Source organism: Buteo buteo, chromosome 18 (assembly GCF_964188355.1).
Source record: "Buteo buteo chromosome 18, bButBut1.hap1.1, whole genome shotgun sequence".
In the NCBI taxonomy this organism is placed as follows: Eukaryota; Metazoa; Chordata; class Aves; order Accipitriformes; family Accipitridae; genus Buteo; species Buteo buteo.
This window is the reverse complement of record NC_134188.1, coordinates 2,861,999-2,882,284: the sequence shown is the minus strand read 5'-3', so window position 1 is coordinate 2,882,284 and position 20,286 is coordinate 2,861,999. Positions and strand designations below refer to the sequence as shown.

General features: G+C 39.4%; 1 protein-coding gene across 5 annotated transcripts in view; it reads right to left on the bottom strand.

The window, feature by feature from the left end:
* STARD13 (StAR related lipid transfer domain containing 13) overlaps nt 1–20,286 on the bottom strand; it is a 318,317-nt gene that overhangs the window by 259,662 nt on the left and 38,369 nt on the right. For 4 of the 5 annotated variants that reach the window (XM_075050590.1, XM_075050586.1, XM_075050587.1 and 1 more), the window contains one exon: nt 10,041–10,965. In XM_075050590.1, the coding sequence (XP_074906691.1) occupies nt 10,041–10,808 (768 nt within the window). In that variant the 5' untranslated portion in view covers nt 10,809–10,965. Of the gene's footprint in view, nt 1–10,040; nt 10,966–14,704; nt 15,052–20,286 lie in introns of those variants that run through there. The other variant, XM_075050589.1, reaches the window with a different exon arrangement.

Sequence of the window (20,286 nt, the reverse complement as noted above, 5' to 3'; positions counted from 1 at the left end):
AATACCTTAGTAAAGTCTGATAACACAGCAGATAAAAGTACAGCTGGAGGTGAACTCTCAGAGTCTAGACCCTTAGTTGCACAAATACTTGGTCCTCCACTTTCTCTCAGTACAGGCACTGATCTTGGTCAGGCATGCTGTTAATAAAAAGTAGTCTGTATATTCTTTCTTCTAGCTATTGGCTTTGCGTACTTTTTTCTTGGTCTTGATATATGATGTACGTATTATAGAATGAAATACATACAAGTTGCAGTGTTATATTCTGTTGTTTCTTGGCAGGTTTGGCAGCTTTTTTTGACATTTTAATTTAGGTAAATCAGTCCCCAGACTAACTGCAAAGGCTTTTGCCACAGTGCAAAATTGTCATTATATAGCTACTGAAATTTCACCATTATACTGTTTGAATAGGGGCAATAAATACTAACTGCAAAACTTACAGTAGGTTATATACCATATCACTAACTACTTCATCACCAAGATTAGATTAAGGCCAGACAATGTTTCTCTGAATATACAGTATAAATAAGCTGTTAAATCTTTGACACTAAAACATTACCTATTTTAGACCCAATTTTTGAAACATTGGATTGAAAGTCTAAATGCCAGAGAATTTCAGAATCCATAGAAAGCACAGATAAAGAGAGCCCAGTAATACAATCCAAAAGTCTGGTGAGATTTTGCTGAAGTTAATTTCTGGAAAACAAATGTTTCAAATGCAGGCGCTGGCCTCAATGTCCTGTCTGTTTTATTTTTGGAGAACTCCAAGCTAATTCAGAGGAGGTTTCCCTTCAGTGCACTGCAAAAGCCGTAGCTCTGAGATAATTCAGCACTGGGCGAGAATTTTAGTTTGGACAAAAAGTTGGATAGGTAAGAGCAGCCTATTTCCATTTTTATTACTGTTTAAAATACTCCACAGTTGGAGTGATTGTTGAGAAAAGTCTTGAGGGTGACGACATTTTTTCCTACAGAAAATAACGACACAAGTATGTCCTAAAATGAAATCTCAGATCCGTCATCCTAAAACGTCTCTGATGTCCACTACCTTTTAAAAAAGTTTTTAAGTTTCTCTGAATTTGTTTCAACCATGGACATCAGCGTTTGCACAGATCGCTGCTTATATCATAGCTGGTGATGTGGCAGTACCAAAATGATCACAGATCCCTGGGCATGTCAAATCATGATAGCCTGTAGTCCCATGGTACTCCTGAGGAAATATGTCCATTACAATATCAGGCTAACATTATTATATTGGAATTTCACGCAAAGAAGGACAGAGAGATCCTAAGTATATCACTAGAATCTGATTTTATTAACTGGGCATATGCTACCCAGGAAGAATTTTCAAAAGCACCTAAATGCCTTATAGGAAGCGTCACAAACTTTCAGTGGGACTTTTGGGCGTGTGAGGAAATTTGTAACTCATTTTTCTTACTCCCACTCAAGAACTTTGCCATATTATGAAATGTACTTTGCAAGGTTGTTAATTTGGTAACATTCTGTTTCTTTTTTTTTTTTTTTTTTTCCTGTACTGCAGTTCTATTGCTGCACTTGAAAAACATACCAAATTCTCACCTATCAGCCAAAGCAGCTTGAAAATGCAACCCAACCCAGTCCTCCTCATCTTTTGCACAAGTTTCCAGTCTCTCAAGTTCTGCTTACTGCCCATCCCACAGTTTATCCAGAATCTCCATCTGCACCTTGAAGGAATATCTTAATTTCAATGGTAAGCAGATTAACAGATTTCTACGTGTTTCTTCTGGTTCCCCCCACCTAAGACCCAGGCTGTAATTCTTGCAGGTGCCTATTCCCGTGCTCTGACAGAGGAATGTAGTTCATCAGAGCCTTGACTTAGACAGGGCTTATTTTCTGTTGACTTTTGCTCTACTTCTGTAGAGATATGTGAAACACTTGAATGGTCTCACATTGCACAGGTTCCAGATATTTTCAAATATTTGTAAAGAAGAATGTTGATATACCTCTTTTATTTTATGGGCTTAGTGCGACCACAAACACGTAATCTTTTTTACGTTTTCTGGCAAGAGTAATAGTAATATTGCTGTTTCCTGAGGTGGCCGTACAATTCTGAAGTATTCAAACACACAACAAATAAAGGAGTCAACATCTGAAAAAATCATAAGCCAAGTTACATATGAGGAATACTCTCCCCTTTTAATATAATACACCAACTGTGTTAACTATTTATTCTCCTGAAGCTTTAAAGATAAATATAAACCACGCTCTAATACTTATGAACGGGCTAAAGCAGGAGTTCCCAAAATTTTGTTTGTGGGGCCTCTTAATGTGCGCACGTGGGACCACGATGAGGCTGTGCAACAAAATTCATCGGCAGCCCAGGAACTTCTCAGTAGGATAGCTACAGCTAGGATGGGAAGCATGAAACCTTTGCCAGACGCTAGTAGCAGATAGTTGCACTTTGGAAGCTGCTAGCCTGAAGATCTTTCACAATGTTATGAAAACTTAAGGGCCAAAGTTTACACATTAACTTGAACAGCCTGAGGATTTCACACTGCAACGTAACTCAATAATCTCACCTTCTGTAATTTCATATTGCCTAATCGAGCACCAAGCTGAAATGTGCTTTGTAAATTTTCTGAAGAAGTTTGAAACTCAAGGTGAGTTGTCTTTTTGACTAATTATCTGATTTTCTTCATTATTTTGTCCCAGAATTATAATTTTCTCAGAATCTCACTATATAGGTAGTATATATCATATACTATACATTTTTAGAAAGTGATGGTATTCTGCACCACAAATTATTTCAAACTGCATGAAGGGTCAACTGCAAAAAAAATCCTCTGAATGTTTTCAGTGCTAGTCCACCCATCACATGGGGGTTTGTTTATCAGCTTTGCTTTTGAAAAAGGACAGATTTTGTCCCCTCATATTGCAAATTTTCTTCACGAGGATTTTGGCAGAGCCCAAGCTGGCACTGCTGAAAACAGTTTATAGGATATTTTTTACAAAACCAGAGGGCATATGTTTTCTCCAATCTCAACCTAGCAGCCAATGATCCCTGCTGAAGACAATCTCGTGATTTGAAAGACAAGTATCTGCTGATGGCAAGAAAGTGCATCTTTTCTGGGGGGCGTGTACATTTTTATTTTTTAATCCTCTATTAATGAACAATGAATCATGCATGTTTATTAAAACATGCAAGCAGCATGCAAGTATACTGAAGAGAAGGACAGTCATTTTGATAGTATCTACGTTTTCCTACATGATTCCAGTATACCAATTCTCTTCAATATGATCTTTCAGCATATCCTTAAGTTACTATTCCTGTTATAACTTTACTGTTATTTTCCAGAGTTTCTATAGTTTTGCAGTAGAAACAGCCATGCAGCTAATTTCCACTGAAGATGCAAATTCAAACTTACTGCTCCCTCCATTCACAATAAGTAGGACACAACAAATACCATATCCCAATGAGAAATGGTTACATTACTAGGAATAGTGAGATTAGAGAAAAACATACCTTATACAAAATGCTATGTTCATCATTAGTCCTTCAGATTTGTGAAATTAATAAAAGATTCTTTCTTTTAACTTAATAATGAAAGTCCCTAAGCCAGCATTTATCTGACTTTATTATTAAGAGCTGATTGTGGTTATTTATTGACTAATAATAATGCATTATTGCTAAAGTAATCAGCAGTTCTCCAACTCCTTTTCCAAGCAGGCAGAAAACAAACATAAACACTTGAAGCTCTGCACAGTTCAACTCACCGTGTCTCTACCTATCAGCTCTAGAGAATGTATAATTGAAATACAGAAAGTGCAAATCTTACAGGCACACAAAGGAAATTAGAATGTACAAAGCTCAGTGCATCACTCCTGTCTTAGACAAGTCATTTCCCATTTTCCTCCCCTTAACTTCCTACTCTGTTCTCCCTGGGTATTGTTATTTCAGCACTCAGCTTTCCTACCTGGGTAGGCATCCCATGTCTGCAGAAGATGAACAAAAAGGAGATAATAATAACTGTATTATTTCTCATGAAGAAGTCATCACAAGTTTGCAACCATTCTCCTCCTCTAGTTTTGGAGTCTCAGTTTCATAAAGAGAAGAACAAACTTCCAAAGTATGGGAGGAATGGGAGAAGGAATTTGTGCTTCACTCTAATATGTTCTTTACTAGCTTTTGCTCTTGTACAGCTGAATTAGAGAAGAAGCAACTATTGCGGGGCAATTTTCAGATAGCTTAAATTCCACCTAAGTTCCAGTGCCTCATTAATGAAAACAGCAAAGTACCTCTTGGGAAAGTGCTTCACGGTGGCTAAGCAAGGCACTGAGCAGGAATACAAGAGGTACAAGGACTTAGCAGAGTTTAAGCCATCCAAAGGGTAAGAAGCTTACTTTGGCAGGCCCAGTTATTGGTCATAGTTGTAGGCTGGACTGCTGCTCTGTTTCAATCATTTAAATTGAATTAACTCAATCTAATCTGAATAAATCAAATTCATTGTCAAAGACTTAAAACTTTCTGATTCCTTTCTCATTGGGTATGATTACTTGATTAAAATATTTACAAGCCACACAGAAGAATATGTATCTTTTAAGGAATCATAATTAATTTCAAAGACTATGTCTTTCATTAAATTTTTGTGGATTTATCTCCTCCTGCATGTCTTGTCTCTTTATCTTGTCTTGCTCCTTTGGTGAACTTCTGGTGGTTGTGAAAAGAAGAATGAAAACACACGCCAGAAGCAGACAAAATGTAGGACAGATGCTATGGAAACTTCCATATTACATCTCAGCAAATTATTCCAGCCTGAATCTGAACTGTCGTTGTCTAAGCTGATACGATGATTATCAAACTTGTCACTCAGTAATGATTGTATAATGAGAATAAAATTCACCGAACTGTAGTACAAGGATGGAATAAAGAAATTAATGAAAATAAGTGGATAATCAAGGAAAGAGAATCTGGAAAGCCAGATCATCCATCTTCCTGCCAGTAAAAGACTATTTTCTGTAACCATTTCCAGAGTTCAGCTGCCTTAGCTTTCAATGTCAAAAGCAATGGAGCTTTCACAAATCTCCTTTAGAACACTACAGTTTTACTTAAAGCAAAGATTTACTCATGGTGAGAGGTGATGGCACAGCTACCTCGTTAACACTATCCAGTGCTGGACCCAGAGACTGGCTCTCCCGACATGGTACTGGCTACTCCCATGATTGTGCAGCCTCCTCCAAAAGTCTTTCAGTTTACAGTCTGAAGGCCAAATCCTGGCAAAAATATTCATTGTGAATACTACCTTAATTGCCTAAATTATCCGTTTGGGTCATCTTGTCTCCGTTACCCCTAGGGAGTGGAATCTCACTCTTCGTTTGACCCAGCTGAACAAGGTAACATTCAATGCAAATACTAGACCATCAGCATCCTGCTTTAAACCAACAAGCAGGTTTGGTTTAGATCTTTCTAAATGTGTTGAAAGAGGCGTGATGTAAATATGTGTGCAACTCCAGCCCCTGAAAGGTCTCCCAGGTTCCTGTGTAAGGGCTGGCAGGTTTGATGCTCTGGGCCTGAACATGCTGCGCAGCAGCTTCCACAGCAGAGATGGCAGAGCGCCGGGGAAAAGAGTATGACAGAGGCTCACTCCCTTAGTGGATTCCTTCTGAATTAGGAAGGACTCTTGTTTCTTTAAGAAACAATTATTTTTCCAGGATTCTCCTGGAAGTTACACCTATATGCAATACTTGCCAACAGTTAATTCTTCAACCTTAGAATCATAGAATCATAGAATCACTTAGGTTAGAAAAGACCTTCAAGATCATTGAGTCCAACCATCAACCATGCCCACTAAACCATTTCCTGGAGTACCCCATCTACGCGCTTTTTGAATACCTCCAGGGATGGTGACCCAACCACTTCCCTTAGCAGCCTATTCCAATGTCTGACAACCCTCTCAGTAAAGAAATTTTTCCTAATATCCAATCTAAACCTCCCCTGGTGCAACTTGAGGCCATTTCCTCTCGTCCTGTCTCCAGCCACCTGACAGAAGAGACCAGCACCCACCTCACTACACCCTCCTTCCAGGGGGTTGTAGAGAGCGATAAGGTCTCCCCTCAGCCTCCTTTTCTCCAGGCTAAACAGCCCCAGTTCCCTCAGCCGCTCCTCATAAGACTTGTGCTCCAGACCCCTCACCAGCTCGGTTGCCCTTCTCTGGACACGCTCCAGCACCTCCATGTCTTTCCTGCAGTGAGGGGCCCAAAACTGAACACAGGACTCGAGGTGCGGCCTCACCAGTGCCCAGTACCGGGGGACGATCCCTGCCCTGCTCCTGCTGGCCACACCGTTTCTGATACAGGCCAGGATGCCGTTGGCCTTCTTGGCCACCTGGGCACACTGCTGGCTCATACTCAGCCGGCTGTCGACCAGCACCCCCAGGTCCTTTTCCGCCGGGCAGCTTTCCAGCCGCTCTTCCCCAGCCTGTAGCGCTGCGTGGGGTTGTTGCGACCCAAGTGCAGGACCCGGCACTTGGCCTTGTTGAACCTCATACAACTGGCCTCAGCCCATCGATCCAGCATGTCCAGATCCCTCTGTAGAGCCTTCCTGCCCTCCAGCAGATCATCAGTGTCATCTGCAAACTTACTGAGGGTGCACTCGATCCCCTCGTCCAGGTCATTGATAAAGATATTAAACAGAACTGGCCCCAATACCGAGCCCTGGGGAACACCACTTGTGACCCGCCGCCAACTGGATTTAACTCCATTCACCACAGCTCTCTGGGCCTGGCCATCCAGCCAGATTTTACCCACCGAAGAATACACCCATCCGAGCAGCCAGTTTCTCCAGGAGAATCCTGTGGGAAACAGTGTCAAAGGCTTTGCTAAAGTCCAGGTGAACAACATCCACAGCCTTTCCCTCATCCACCCAGTGGGTCACCTTGTCATAGAAAGCAGATCAGGTTAGTCAAGCAGGACCTGAATATTGGAATGACATGAGTGATGTGAAAAAATTCATATTCAAGACAGAGAGGGAGTTTTGCAAGGAAGATGGGCAGAGAAGACAAATCTATAATGCAGGTACAGAAACTCACTGGTGTGTTTAAGGAAGCGCTGTCTTAGCAATGATGTTACCTAGATCACCATCCCAAAATGAGAAGTAACATGAACGATATTTCAGACTTGTATACAGACTTAGTTTTGAATCTTCAAAATTTTGCTTCCCTAGTTGAAATAAGTGTTATTTTTAATTTCAGAACTCTGTTTGGGCATTAAATGCACCACTGATTACAGACTCCTGACAAGGAAAAAAAGGTTGCCAAATTTAGATTTGATGAGAAAGCACAGGAAATATATATGGGCTATGGGTGGAAACTCAGGGACCATACTGAATTCATAAATTGAACAGAAGTATCATTTATCTTGTACCACTCAGAACAGGCAGATGCTGTATGCCTTTGGAAAAAAAGAAAGAGCTTTTTTTTAAATGGGCACCATTGTACGAATTGTTTTCAGCAGAGTTTCTTCTGCTTGTAACAGAGTTGGCAGCATACACAAGTTGTATTTTTTCCATCTTCCCTCTGCTTCTTTACTGTGCAGTGTACTTGGAGATTTGTCTCTGCTAACTAATTAGACTGAAAGAAGTTCAACAATTATCACTGAACAGTTGAACTCGATTATCACTTTAAAGTGTGTAACAACTATTTAAGAGGAGATTTGGACACTGGCTTTGCTGGTGGTGACTGCTTGCAAGGGCCAGTGCTCCCCAGCCTGGTGAAGGTGTCAGCCTTTCCTACTTTCTGTACATAAAATAGGAGATTTGCACTCAGTAACAAGTACATTTACTTAGGAATGCCCCTGCAGGGTAGATCTTAATCGCTATTTCACTGTGAACTCTAGTAGCCAGGATCTCGGTCAGGGTGCTATGTGTGATAGCCTGTATCTGTATGGCTGAGGTGATTTGTTTGTTATACTATTTTTAAGTCTAAGTATTAGCAGTAATGGTTGCTTTTGACAACATTTTTACACCACGCCGTCTTTATTTAGTTAATTTCTTTCCACTAGAAAGGCATTTTTCCACAGCCCCATTTTTAAGTAACAGAAATAAGTAACTTGACAGTGACAGATACTTGCTTGAACCACAGTCATGGGGGGAGTTTTTTAGTCTAAATAGTAATGCATGACTGCTGCTAAAATTTCAGAGACAAGATAATCCTTTTTTTTTCATTATTGGAGGCTTTCCTAGAATGATACATACTTATTTACATAGAAAAAAAAATCAAAACTAGGACTGCATCATTGCATCTGTACAGTTTTTGAAATGTTTTGACACATTCTCTGAGATTTACTAGGTAATTTCACATGCTTGTCTGGCAATTTATAATCCATTATTTTGCAGTACAAGCTGCATCCTTGAGTTTATTTTCAGGCATAGACATAAAGTAAACTAAATGACAACAGCCCCTGTCCTCTCCCTTTTATCTATGGGAATGACCTTCAGTAAACAGAATCCAAGGGATGTTGTGCATGCATTTTGATATATATTTATATTAATGGGAATGTTTCTCAGTAAATGAGGAAGTAAGCCTTGGCTTCAGGTAGAGTAACAATGTGATTATTTAATAAACCATGTGTCAGAAGAATCTCTTGGGGTCAGCATTGCCTCAAAAAGTGCACTGTTTTGGAACCACCTTTGGGCCTTGGTTTTCTCACATTAACTGCTGAGAAAAACTTATAAAAATGTGGCTTATTTCTCTGTGAGGTGATGTGTGTCTGCAGTAAAGTTGAGATATGTGTGAAATACAACCACACTGTTAAGGGCAGAATTAGTGCCCCCAAATTGGAGATAGATTAGTATTAAAGAAGAGAAGTAATTAATTTTTATTATAATATGGACATTATAGTCCAAATTCTACTTTCTTTCTTTTAATCAGAAATCAGTGAAGCATCTCTGTGTATAAGCACTGGAAGGGACAACTGCAGACAGAGGAAAAGAAAACACGCTGGGTAAAAGACTAGGGCTCCACTCTGATTTTCAAGGCATAGAGCAAATTTACATGGAAAATAACTTTTGAAAGCTGGAGGAGGAGAAGAGAGAGGAAGGAAAGGTATGCCTGACCTGCAGTTTAAGATTAATTTGTGCTGCAAGGTCAGGAACGTTGGAATTTTAAGGGTTTGTTTTGCCCACTATTTGGAGTCACTTCATATTTTTGTACTAGAGCTGAACTTCTCCAATGATAAACATGTTTAGCTCCAGGCATTCAGTTTGTCACCAGCTGGGAGCAGGGGGAAAGCCTTGCTTATTCTCCAGACTGTGAAAACTCACTTGGAAAGCTGCTGTTCCTCCAGTTCCAAAAAACACAGCTAATTTACTCAACCCTTTTTTTTTCTGGAAAGGTTATAGTTGGATGATTCTTATTACAGAGTGTTTTTCATTTTGTCCAAAATCTTCTTATGTTTTCATTTTGGACTTTGGTCTATAGAACATCATGATGTGTACCAGTACAGATACAAAAAAAACTATTTTTTTTTTTTTTTTATTATAGACCAGATATTGTAACCTGTCCTCCATACTATTTTAATGAAATAAGAATACAGAAAACACTGTTATTTAGCAGAAGCAGTGCTGTGGGTTAGGTGGTGCAGTGCTACAGTGCCACTACACTAAAAAAGGCCATTTTTCAGCATGAAGAAATATACTCTGCTCTCAGAGTAAACCTGAGCTCTATCCCTTTGGAACAGTCCACAGACTCAGGGAATACATGCTGTACGTGGCATGATACATGATCTTGTAGGAGCAGGGGAAACTGAGCCAATGTTTCCATTTTAAAAAGCAAGGGAAAACAGAAAACCAAAATTTGAAGTTCAGGCTAATAGAAATGTGGCCAATATGAAGGAACAGATTTGTCTAATGTAAAAACCTAGTATACTTTTACCGTATGTTTATATTCTTAGTTATGTAATTCACATTAATTATCACTATAACAATTTGCACAATTCCTTCTCCTCCTATAACCAACCTTAAATGATACCACTTATTTAAAACACATTTGGAACAAAAGAGTAGCTTGTATTACCTCCAGCTCCATGTGTTTTTCTTCCTTGTCATGGTCCTTTGATTCCTTTTCAGAATGATCATTGCGGTCTTCTAAATGACAGATGTGTTGATATTTAGTAAGTTCATGTTTAGCTTGCTTTCTTTGAGAAACATTCCTTCTATGAACACCATTGAAAAACACCTCATACAGTGGCAGTTCTGTAAAAACATCATCATCATCATCATCATCATTTCTACCATCTGCTTCTTCCTCTTCAGATGAAAATTCATCTGCTTCTCCCGTCTCGCAAATATGGAGTTTAGTATTAGCTTCATGTGATACAAATTTGAAATCAGAAAATGTGATAGCACTTGGTTTGTGTTTTATGACTCTGATCTCGTGACTCCTTTCTTGCTTCTTGTCTGAATTTTTTCCTGTAAGGACTGGCCATTCTGTGTGCAAGGGAAGGTTTAAAGGATCTTCCTTTGGCTTGTGCCTTGCGGAACAGAGTAATTCTTCACCAAGGTGCTTTGTCTCAGGCTGATGGGTGACACTGACAGACCCTGCAGCCGTGCCAGGTTGCAAGGATGTCTCCTTGTGGTCTAATAAGGATGATGCAGACAGCAAACTCAACTCAGGTTCCAGTAAAACATTCTGAAATTCAGACGGACTTGCCTGTTTTTCTATCTTTTTTTGGTATTCTTCATACTTTGCTTCCTTTGGAGTCCCCAGGCACTTGGCAGATGTAAGATAAGGTGAGCCCTGTTCTTCTTCATAGATGTTAGTTTCCATTCCAGTGAGTTTCATCCATCAGAGATCAAAATGACTTCATTCTTGGTTTTCTTAAGGAACATAACTCCGCATACATAGCCAGGAAATATCTTCTTATTTTTCCAAAACCATGATCACAGAATCATTATTAATGCCTGGATTCTCATAGTAAACATCTGAATCCTCTGTGCTCCTGAAAAAAAAAACAAACCCCAAACTAATTATTCATGGTAACATGCTTGCATTGGAGTGCCTCAGCAAAAGTAGTCCTGAAATGTGAAATTCCCATATCAAATTTACTTATAGGTCTCTTCAAAAATATTTGATGTATGCAGATTAAATGAACTTAAAACATGAGGACCTTGACTTGTTTACCTTAGAGACTAGGAAAGAACTGGCAAATGCAGAAATGGTTTTTAAATATTGACTTTATGTTGATTATTGACACAGTGGTTCAGAATAATTTAGTGATGTTAGCTATATGCTTGTTACTGAAATATGCCTCTGTTTGCTGTATTTTTATTGTCTGTTAAACCACTGAAAACTTTTACACTGTTCTGGCAAAGCTACTAAAATGTCATAGGAAAGAGCAAGGACCCAAAGTAATTGACACAAGATTTCAATATAGGTAGAATTTTCTGTCTCTTGGCTTCTGTGAATTGCTGATGCAGTGCAGCACCTGTCCATTTCCAATAAATTTGCAAAGCAAAAAAAGGAGGCTAAAAATAATGGAGAGCTTCAGTACTACATCAGAGTTGGCCACATCTGATTTAAATCAGTCTTAACTTCTGTGCTCACATCCAGGCTGTGCACCTCCAACGCATGGGAGGAAGGGAGCAGCTCAAGAACTGATCCTGCATCACTGAATGGCTTGCTTTCACCCATATATGTAATTTACTTCTTGTGACAGATTGAATATTGATAGTATTTATTTTAATGATTGTTTCAGTACTCCATCTGTGAGAGAGCAAAGCAGAACAGAAGCTTTTCAAAATAAAAAAGAGAAGCTTAATCCTTTGATGTATGTGGCAAACCTGTCAGGGATGAGGAAGACTTGTCAGAAGGCAGCACTGTGATCGTCAAAGTGGGAAGCAAAGCAAGATGCTCTCACTGCGTGTGCCATAAACCAAGCAATGCACACCAGGTAGGCATATTTTAGTGCTCGTTAGCCTATATTTTAGTTACATACATTGTGTAATAGAAAGAATACTGTTACACATACAGAAAATTTGGATTTATTAATTACATTACTTTCGTCATTTGAACTGCAGCTGTAAAAGGTGTGAGCATACAGGTACACACTGTTTAGGTAGACTTCTCAGCTATTGCTAGCTATTTAAAAGTCAGACATTATTGTAAGCTGTCTAGCCTCCTGCTGGAGTCAGTGGAGAGAGAAAAATGCTTCCAGAAGGTAAATGCTCTCACTTATCTTGAGACTCATCCCATGAGTCTCCCTCCTGGCATGACTGCCTTATCCAAAACTATGGAGGGTGTCTAGACAAAAAGCTTACCCCGGTCACCCAGATTTTGGAGGGACAAATAAAGGCAAGAAGAATCCCAGCCCCTATCTTTGTTACACAATATAGTAGATTACATTGTCTACGTGTGAGTGAGGAACCTACTTTTGAAGCCCTCATTTTCTCAGAAGCTTTAAGTTAGCCGTCTGCTTAGAAGTGACTTCACTTTCAGAAGCACTGAACACTCTCGGTTCTCCCTAACATTATATGAACTAATTGAGCACAATGCCTTTGAAAAAGAAAACACATCCCCCCATTTGTAGGGGATGATTGGAATAACTAACATGTCACATAAGATTTTGTACATCGCGGGCACAGTGAAAAAGCCTGCTGCCTTTTCAGGTGAATAATATTATCTGTGCTTCGCTGTGAGCCATCACCTTTGTTTTTCAGTCCCTGGCACCCAGTAGCCCACAAGAAGGCGTGCTGCTAGCACCCAAGCAGGCTCTGCTGTGAAGACATCTGCAGGAATACACTGCTGTGTTCGTAGGAACATCTTTGCTGTAACAAATCCAAAATACAGCAAAAAATGCTCCAGAAGAAGCTACAGAAATTCTGCAGTGGGCAAGCATGGGATAAGTGAATTACATATTTTTTATTTCTGGTATTTTAGGATGATGCTTTAGACTCCAAAACATGAATTATCATCCCTGCAAAAATTTGCATTTTTCCTTATCTCTGGATGTTCCTAGCATCTAAAATCAATACCCAGCTTCTCTAAAATTTTCCCAAGTTCTTTCTCTCAAATGAATTTTGTTTTTTACAGGATGTGGTACAAAGCTGTGATTTTCACAGTTTAATTACAAAAAGCATGAAAGAGTTTTTCTGTTTATTAGATTTGCTTACTCCATTGGACTCTTTTATTTTTCCTGGGATGAGACTGGAACAAAGAAAGTATGCAAAAGCAGCCTGGTTTTGTGCAAGTATGGCAAGAAATCTCTGAAGAGGAAGTGGTAAGAAGAGAGAGTGTGAGTTTACCCTTATTCATCCTGTGGAACATATCTCTTTACTCAATCTAGCAGTGACTGGAAAAAATCCCTACACTCTTATACAAAATATCAAATTCCATATTTTATAAAGAGTTACACACAGACATTTATAGCTCCTAAAAATGGAGCATTTTTGGCAGAGTTGTGGATTTGGAAATCCTGCCCATAGCAAAATGTGTAACTCGGAGAGTTCTGAACATTCAGAGCTAAATCTGTACATGTCATAAAAGGCCTGTAACACAGCCCTGCAAAATAATATAATTCTCAACACAATTCTGAATGTATGCACTTACAAGTTCTGAAACAATAATATTTCTGGAAAAGGTCTTCAAGGCTTTATGAATAGGGAAATTACTTTCATATGCATACGTAATTCTAAATACATACTGTAGCATTAGCTCTACTGGTAGGCACTAGTTTAGGTAAAGATGTCAAATAATAAAAGTCTCTTGGGCGTATATGTGTTTTTTCCAACTAAAAAGGGAAATGTAGGGCTACCACAGCTAACTGTCCAACCAAAACTGACTCCAAAACAGCTTAAGGAAGAGCACAAAAAAAATCAACACAGGATTTTTTTTTAAACTAAAATGTGGAATGCATAACTGGGTGTAGCAACTTCAGCTTTTTACACACACGAGTTTAAAACTTACAACCCAAATTTCATTTATTAAGGAAAGGTCCTTACAAATCAGCAATAAATTAATACAGAGTTGTGACACAGCTAATGAAATGCTGTGGAAGGAAAGTTCTCCTATGGTCTGGCACAAGCAAATGTGTATGTGCAGACTCACAGATAAGTTTTTGTGTATCATGCTCTATTGACTTGATTTCCCTTTGCCCAGACAACCAAAATTTGTATTAAAACTCACCAAGGTTTGCATACAAATCACACAAAAAGCACATATTAGGCTTAACCGTTAAATAGGAGGATTTTACAGAGACTTTAATATTCATAGACTCATTTCTATTTTCTTGAGTCAATACAAGGAGAATTGTTTTCTGGGGCAAATAATTATGCTTTATTTCATAGGGTTACTATAGCAGCAAGTCACCTAAACTAACTTTCCAAACATTGCTTAAATTAGTGCATTTCGATACCCATTATGTATTTTGGCATTACAGAACATGTGAATGTGTGGAATTTTCTTACTTTAAATTCAATTTAAACTTGAACTGACAGAGTAAACCAGCAAATCAAGTCCTGATCTTGGCTGGAACAGTACACCACTCATCTAAAATAACGAGTTTTTACCCCTCAGCCCCTAATGCATTTGTTTCCCTTTTACAATGACTTTGCTTAATATTTCCCATTGACTTAAACGATCTTCCCCTGAAAAATTAAGCAAACAAGCCAAGAGAATGTGAGACACATAGACTAAGAGCAAATTAGGAGATTAGGATTTTTTTTTCCTGATGATAATTTTACCTGTTTTGCAAGGTAACCTCATATTTTTCAATTCAGTTAATTTCCATAAGCGTAACAACAGGAACTCAGTTAGTAGCCAAAAGATCCTCCAAGCGTTGGGGCAGAACAGAAAAAGAAGTGAGCAGATCCTCAACAAAAGGCATTTCAGCTTGCTTGCTGCACAAGAACTCTGTCAACAGAAGTATGTGTGAGAATCCCTGGGGCAAAAACAGCCTTCTGCAAGCACTGGCCAAATTACTCACAGAAAAAGACAGAAAAAAAGGAGAGGGAAGGAAAAAAATAAAAAGAGAGGGAGAGCATGCTTCACAGGAACACCAGGCACTTCTAAAAATACAGTGTGACCTCATTCTTCACATTATGCCAGACCTTAACATTGTGCTTTGCTTTATCACCTGGAGCACCTGGAGTCAGGTTCCCACTGCACACACTCGAGTTTGGATGCTGTCAGGTTTTGAAAAGGTAGGCTGTGAAATGCCTTTTGATGTAGTATAAAGCCAGTATAAAGGAATACCAAAATTAGCTTTCCATGTCACTTGCAAATTCTAATTATTGTTTGCATATGTTTCTTCAAGACATACGTTTGCTGCCAAAGCTTCACAAGTCTTCCCTTTTATATATATATGAATAGGATCATAGCTTGCAGACAGACTTCTGCATATACTGTAGGTTACTGGACATGTAAGTTTCTGAGTGCGATTATAAATCAATTATTTGCAAATCTAGCCCAGAAAGGACAAGGATGAATTGTCACTGGAAATATGGGGTGAGAAGACTCTGAGTTATAGTTTAATTTTGGAAGTGTTTTTCTATATTGCTTTTGATTAGGGCAAACAGCAAAAACAGAAAAGCTGCAATACCCTTCCACTCATGTAATGGATCCTCCATGCTAGTAGTAGTAGATTACCTTGAGATATCCAGGCACAGGTATTTGGCACAGATGCTGCCAAATCTACATCCCTCCTGACTCGTTTCAGTGAGTGCAGGAGGTGGCACTCAGATGCCGATTTCTTTCACACCTCACGCACCTGATTGCCTTCACTGATGTGAAACAGTATTTTAGTCAGCAAAGAATTTGGCATATTTATGAATGAGTCACTCAGCAAATGAAGCCACATCTTGAGGCAACCATTTTACAGGAATTACTTGATATGACAGTTTAGTGAGGCTTGTCTCAACTTAGAAGTGTTTATTATCCCAGGACAGCTGTACTAAAAGCTGTACTAAAGCCTTCCTTTAGCTTTGCCATGTCCATCCCCACCTCCGCCGTGGCAGAAGATCATTTTACATTGCCAATGAAAGTAAAATATCTTCTTAATCGCAATAAATCACAATGATGAAGAGACACTTTGCTAATTTAACTGTGCTTACATTCATGTTTGTCTTAGGTGCAACTGTTGGTCGCAGATGTGCTGTTTAACAACCACCATCTTAACTACCGCAGCTATGTCAGCAATTTTTTTAGAGCTGGACTGATTTGCAATATATAGGAGGGAAAGACTCTGGTCCAGGAGGAATCACTGACACATTTCATGCTATTAGCTGAACCTGAGGTTGAGTTTAATCCAGCCGAGGTGCTAACGTCCTGCTGGCCTGCTGACTCAATTGTGTTTCGGTCTAAACCAGCATTCTCAACAGCACTTTCATTGTCATCTCACCACCATGTGGGAACAGTGGTTTAATTGCACATAAGGTGAGAAAATACCCTCTCTAATACAACTATTGCCATTTCTAAGAACTTAGAACCAGGGGCAATGTTTAGTCCTAGTTATTTTATATAAAATGGGCCTTGACTTTGCCAATGTGCGGCCCATGAATCGTGTGGTTACGATCCTGAGTAAAACCAAACAGCAGCAATGTGGGAGCACCAGCAAAGCAAAGGACTAGACATGGTTCTTCATGCTTGGAAAAGTCTCATACCTCTTGCATACCTGATTACATCCTCTAAAAAGAAGGTATCGAGAAGGAGTCAGGTATGAGTGGGGAACTGAGGGCATGTGTCTTTCAGCATGTCTCTGAGAACAGAAATGAATCATCTTTAAAGAATAAGATGTGGCTTTCCTTTTCCCATTAGGCTTCTTTTAGCATTGCATTCAATGTGTTGCTTTTGTATACCCTGTTCGGCCTCACGTATTTTGTCTTGCACCTATGAAATGCAGCATCCAGTTCCTGATGAGATATTGGCTGGAGGTTGTTTGACCACATGCTTTTGGAAGGCAATTTTGAGTGATTTAAGATTATACTCTGAACTACTTGAGAAACTAAAACTGATGTGAAGTTGCTGAAAATCCTAGTACTCACAGGAAAGAAGGGGTGAAAGGAGTGTGTGTGTGCATATGGGTTTATCTAAAATCTGTGGTATTAAAGGAAAACCAGAATTTTTTTATACATTGCCCTGAAATACTTTGGCTTTGTTTTTACATGAACAGTGCAATCTACATGGAACAGGAAGAGCAGCCAGTCATACACAGGCACTGTTCATAAACACAGGCCCCATAATGAACCAACACCTAATAAATATTTTTAAAATAACACTGGATAAACCACATAGGAAAAAAAAAAGTCTGTCTCCCTTTAGGTTGAGGATCTTGGCATTGGTAAGATCTCAGCTCTTCATCTAAGCAGCCAGTCCAAACCAAAGTCAGGAAACAGCCTTTCTGCAAGCAGAGACACACAGGTATGAGCTGCTTCTCCCTCCAGTTTAAATACTACCCCTGTTTCTTCAGCCTGTAAAGTGAATTCCATTACATATGTTCATGGGATGCTCAGTGGACTGGTTGGAAATTAATCTTCATTTTGCACAAGAGTAAAGAGGCTGGTAAAACTAATTTCTCATATTGGAGGATATCTATGTTAATATGGATGGCTTAAGGGTCATATTCATGTCTTTACTTTTCACTTTTTTTTGTTGAGCTCATGAAAGAGAAATGACATAAGACAACCACTTCTCACTGTACAAGTTAGGTAAATAGCAAGCAGCTTGGTTTTCTTTTTTGTATTTAGCTCTTGTCTATTGAAATTTGTATATCAGCACAAAATTGTTCTTCACAACAGCCTGCAAGTGGCTTCCAAAACTGCGTGCATCCCTCTGAGACATCTCTGCTGAACCTGTGACACCCACCAGCGGCCAAAGACACTGGACAAAAGCAGTTATTTTGGCACTTCACAGGGGCAGAGACTGGTATGGTCTGTATCATTTGTAATTCCTTAAAATGAAAGAAATTAAGTTCCTTAAAGTTATTTCCCTCTCTGAAGAAGGAAAACATATCACTGCCTTGGGTGCTTTCATAAGAAAGTATCAGTTCATATTAATTTCTCTTATAATCATTATAATCATTATATAAGGAATTGGACGCTTGCATCTACTGTGACCACACAGCCAGTAGAAGAGATGTAAATAGGAACTAAAGTTTCTTTATCACTAAAGCCATGTCTTCTTAATCACATCTCATCTTCCATCCATAAAAATTGTTTTGTTTGATTTACTAATTGTCATGATTGAATTTACGTAAACAATGTAAGAGACGGAGGCTTCAACAGGCATCATAACTGAAGATAAGCACCTGTTTTAATAGGCTGAACTCTTCTTGCTAATTCTATTTATAAAGGAGAGTTGCATTTCATTGGAAATGTCTGCCCTTTTTCCCTTGAACTGCGTTCTCTTAAATAGGGATAAACCAATGATCTTAACCAAACCCCTGCCCCCCCCCCCCCCAAGCCCTTGATTTTCCCAGTGTCTATTAAATGTCCCCAAGACCTCCAACAACTTTCCATAACTCTTTAGTGCCCGGCTTTTTCTTCAAGCTTCCCTCACACCAGCAAGTTAGATTTCAAGTTCTGATCCTCCTCTTCAAAGTCATTTCGTTGCCTTAACTCTTGCTGCAGCTCTGTCTGTCCTTGCAGTCTGCGGCCGTGCCCACCGCGGGGGTGAAAGTCTGGCGCGGGGGGAGAGACTTCCCAGCAGCTGCCAAGATCTACTGCGCTCAGCTCATGAGAAACCACAATAAAAATAAATCTCTCTTGCTGTTTTCTGAGCAAAGTCTAAACAGAAAAATAACTCACAAGGCGCTGGTGTTTGGGATAAGATTTCTGCAGAAATTCCCAGCTAGTCCGAAACCTGCCAGCCTGGGGAGCTGGAAGCAGCTGGACCGTGGTAGCTACTGAACCCTGCACAAGTTTATTAATCCTGCTTACAGGACGAGGCTGTTTCTGATACTTAAGCAACTCACTAAATACCTGAAGGAAAAATAGGGAAAAATTCAATTGCTTAATCATAGGCTTTTAGTGCCCTTTGAGACATCCTAGACTATCCCACCCGGCCTTCAGCTGCCAGCTCAGGGAGGTGCGAATCTCCTCCAACTCCTTTGACATACCTACTGAGCGGATGTTGTAGGACAGCAGGGTATCTCAAAGGGCACTCCTAGGCACCTGCAGGTAGGCACTTGTTTAGGCAAATGAATTGTACCTTCAGTTTACTTAGTAGGCTATTCAAAGAATTTAACTTCAGGCACCTAATTTTGGTGACTAACTTAGGATTCTTAAGTAAGAGACTCAACCTCTCCCTTGCCTATACAAAAAGCCTACATTCTTAATGTATGCACCTAAATTCAGCTGGCATAAGTACTGTATTGATTCCAGAAAAAAAAGTGCATACGCGTTTCCTTGTTAAGCAAAGAAGTTCCTATGGGAAGCCAAATTGATCTGAATTACCAGCAGTTCTCTGCTGCGTAAGGACCTGCACCTGTGCTGCAGTACATTATTATGGAAAGTTTCAAGGCTAAATCAGAACATATTCAGAAAACAAACAAGAACAAGCACTTTAGTGCCATGTGTATTAAATCAGTTTGTGGCATTTTGGCTTGCCAGGTTTGTACTCCTATCAGTCTTACAAAGTTTCTGCAGTGTTTTGGCAACACGCTACATTTCTCAGTTGAAATACGCTGCTTAATGCAAGACTGGTAAACATCTTGAATAGGCAGGGCTTTGATTTATGAACTGCATCAATATGGTAATGAGGATGTTGGCTGGGCAATTAGTTTTAAATTGTATAAGCTCACACTAGCTCTTATTATTATGAGTACAAAGGTTTGTCAGAACACCTCTGAGTTCAGTATTTCAGAATCCTCTGGTGTTTTATACCTATTAGACCAGAACTGCAGCAAATTAAAGCTTCTGCTACACCTTCTGAATCTCATATCACCAAACCATTTGTATGAAAATATCAGCAGTAAATAGATGCATCCATTTAAAATGCTACTTTGCATGCTTTTCTTTTTTTTTTTCTTTTCAGTCCAAGATGGGCTTTGGACTTCAGCAATGTCTTTATCACCCTCTCTAATCAGTGTCTGTAATGAATGCTAAAGAAATGGTGACCCCTGCAATAAATGCCTATTACTACAAAGGCCATGCCGGAGGGCAGACTCCTCCTCTCAAGACCTGCTGGGCACATGAGATATAAATGGCAGCAAGGAAGGACTGTGTCAGCCTCAATGAAGATAAGTTATTTCAGAAGGAGCAAAAGTTATTTTGGAGGAACCTCTTGTGATTCCTATCTCTATGAGCAATAAGGCCAAGGTGAATCCTGC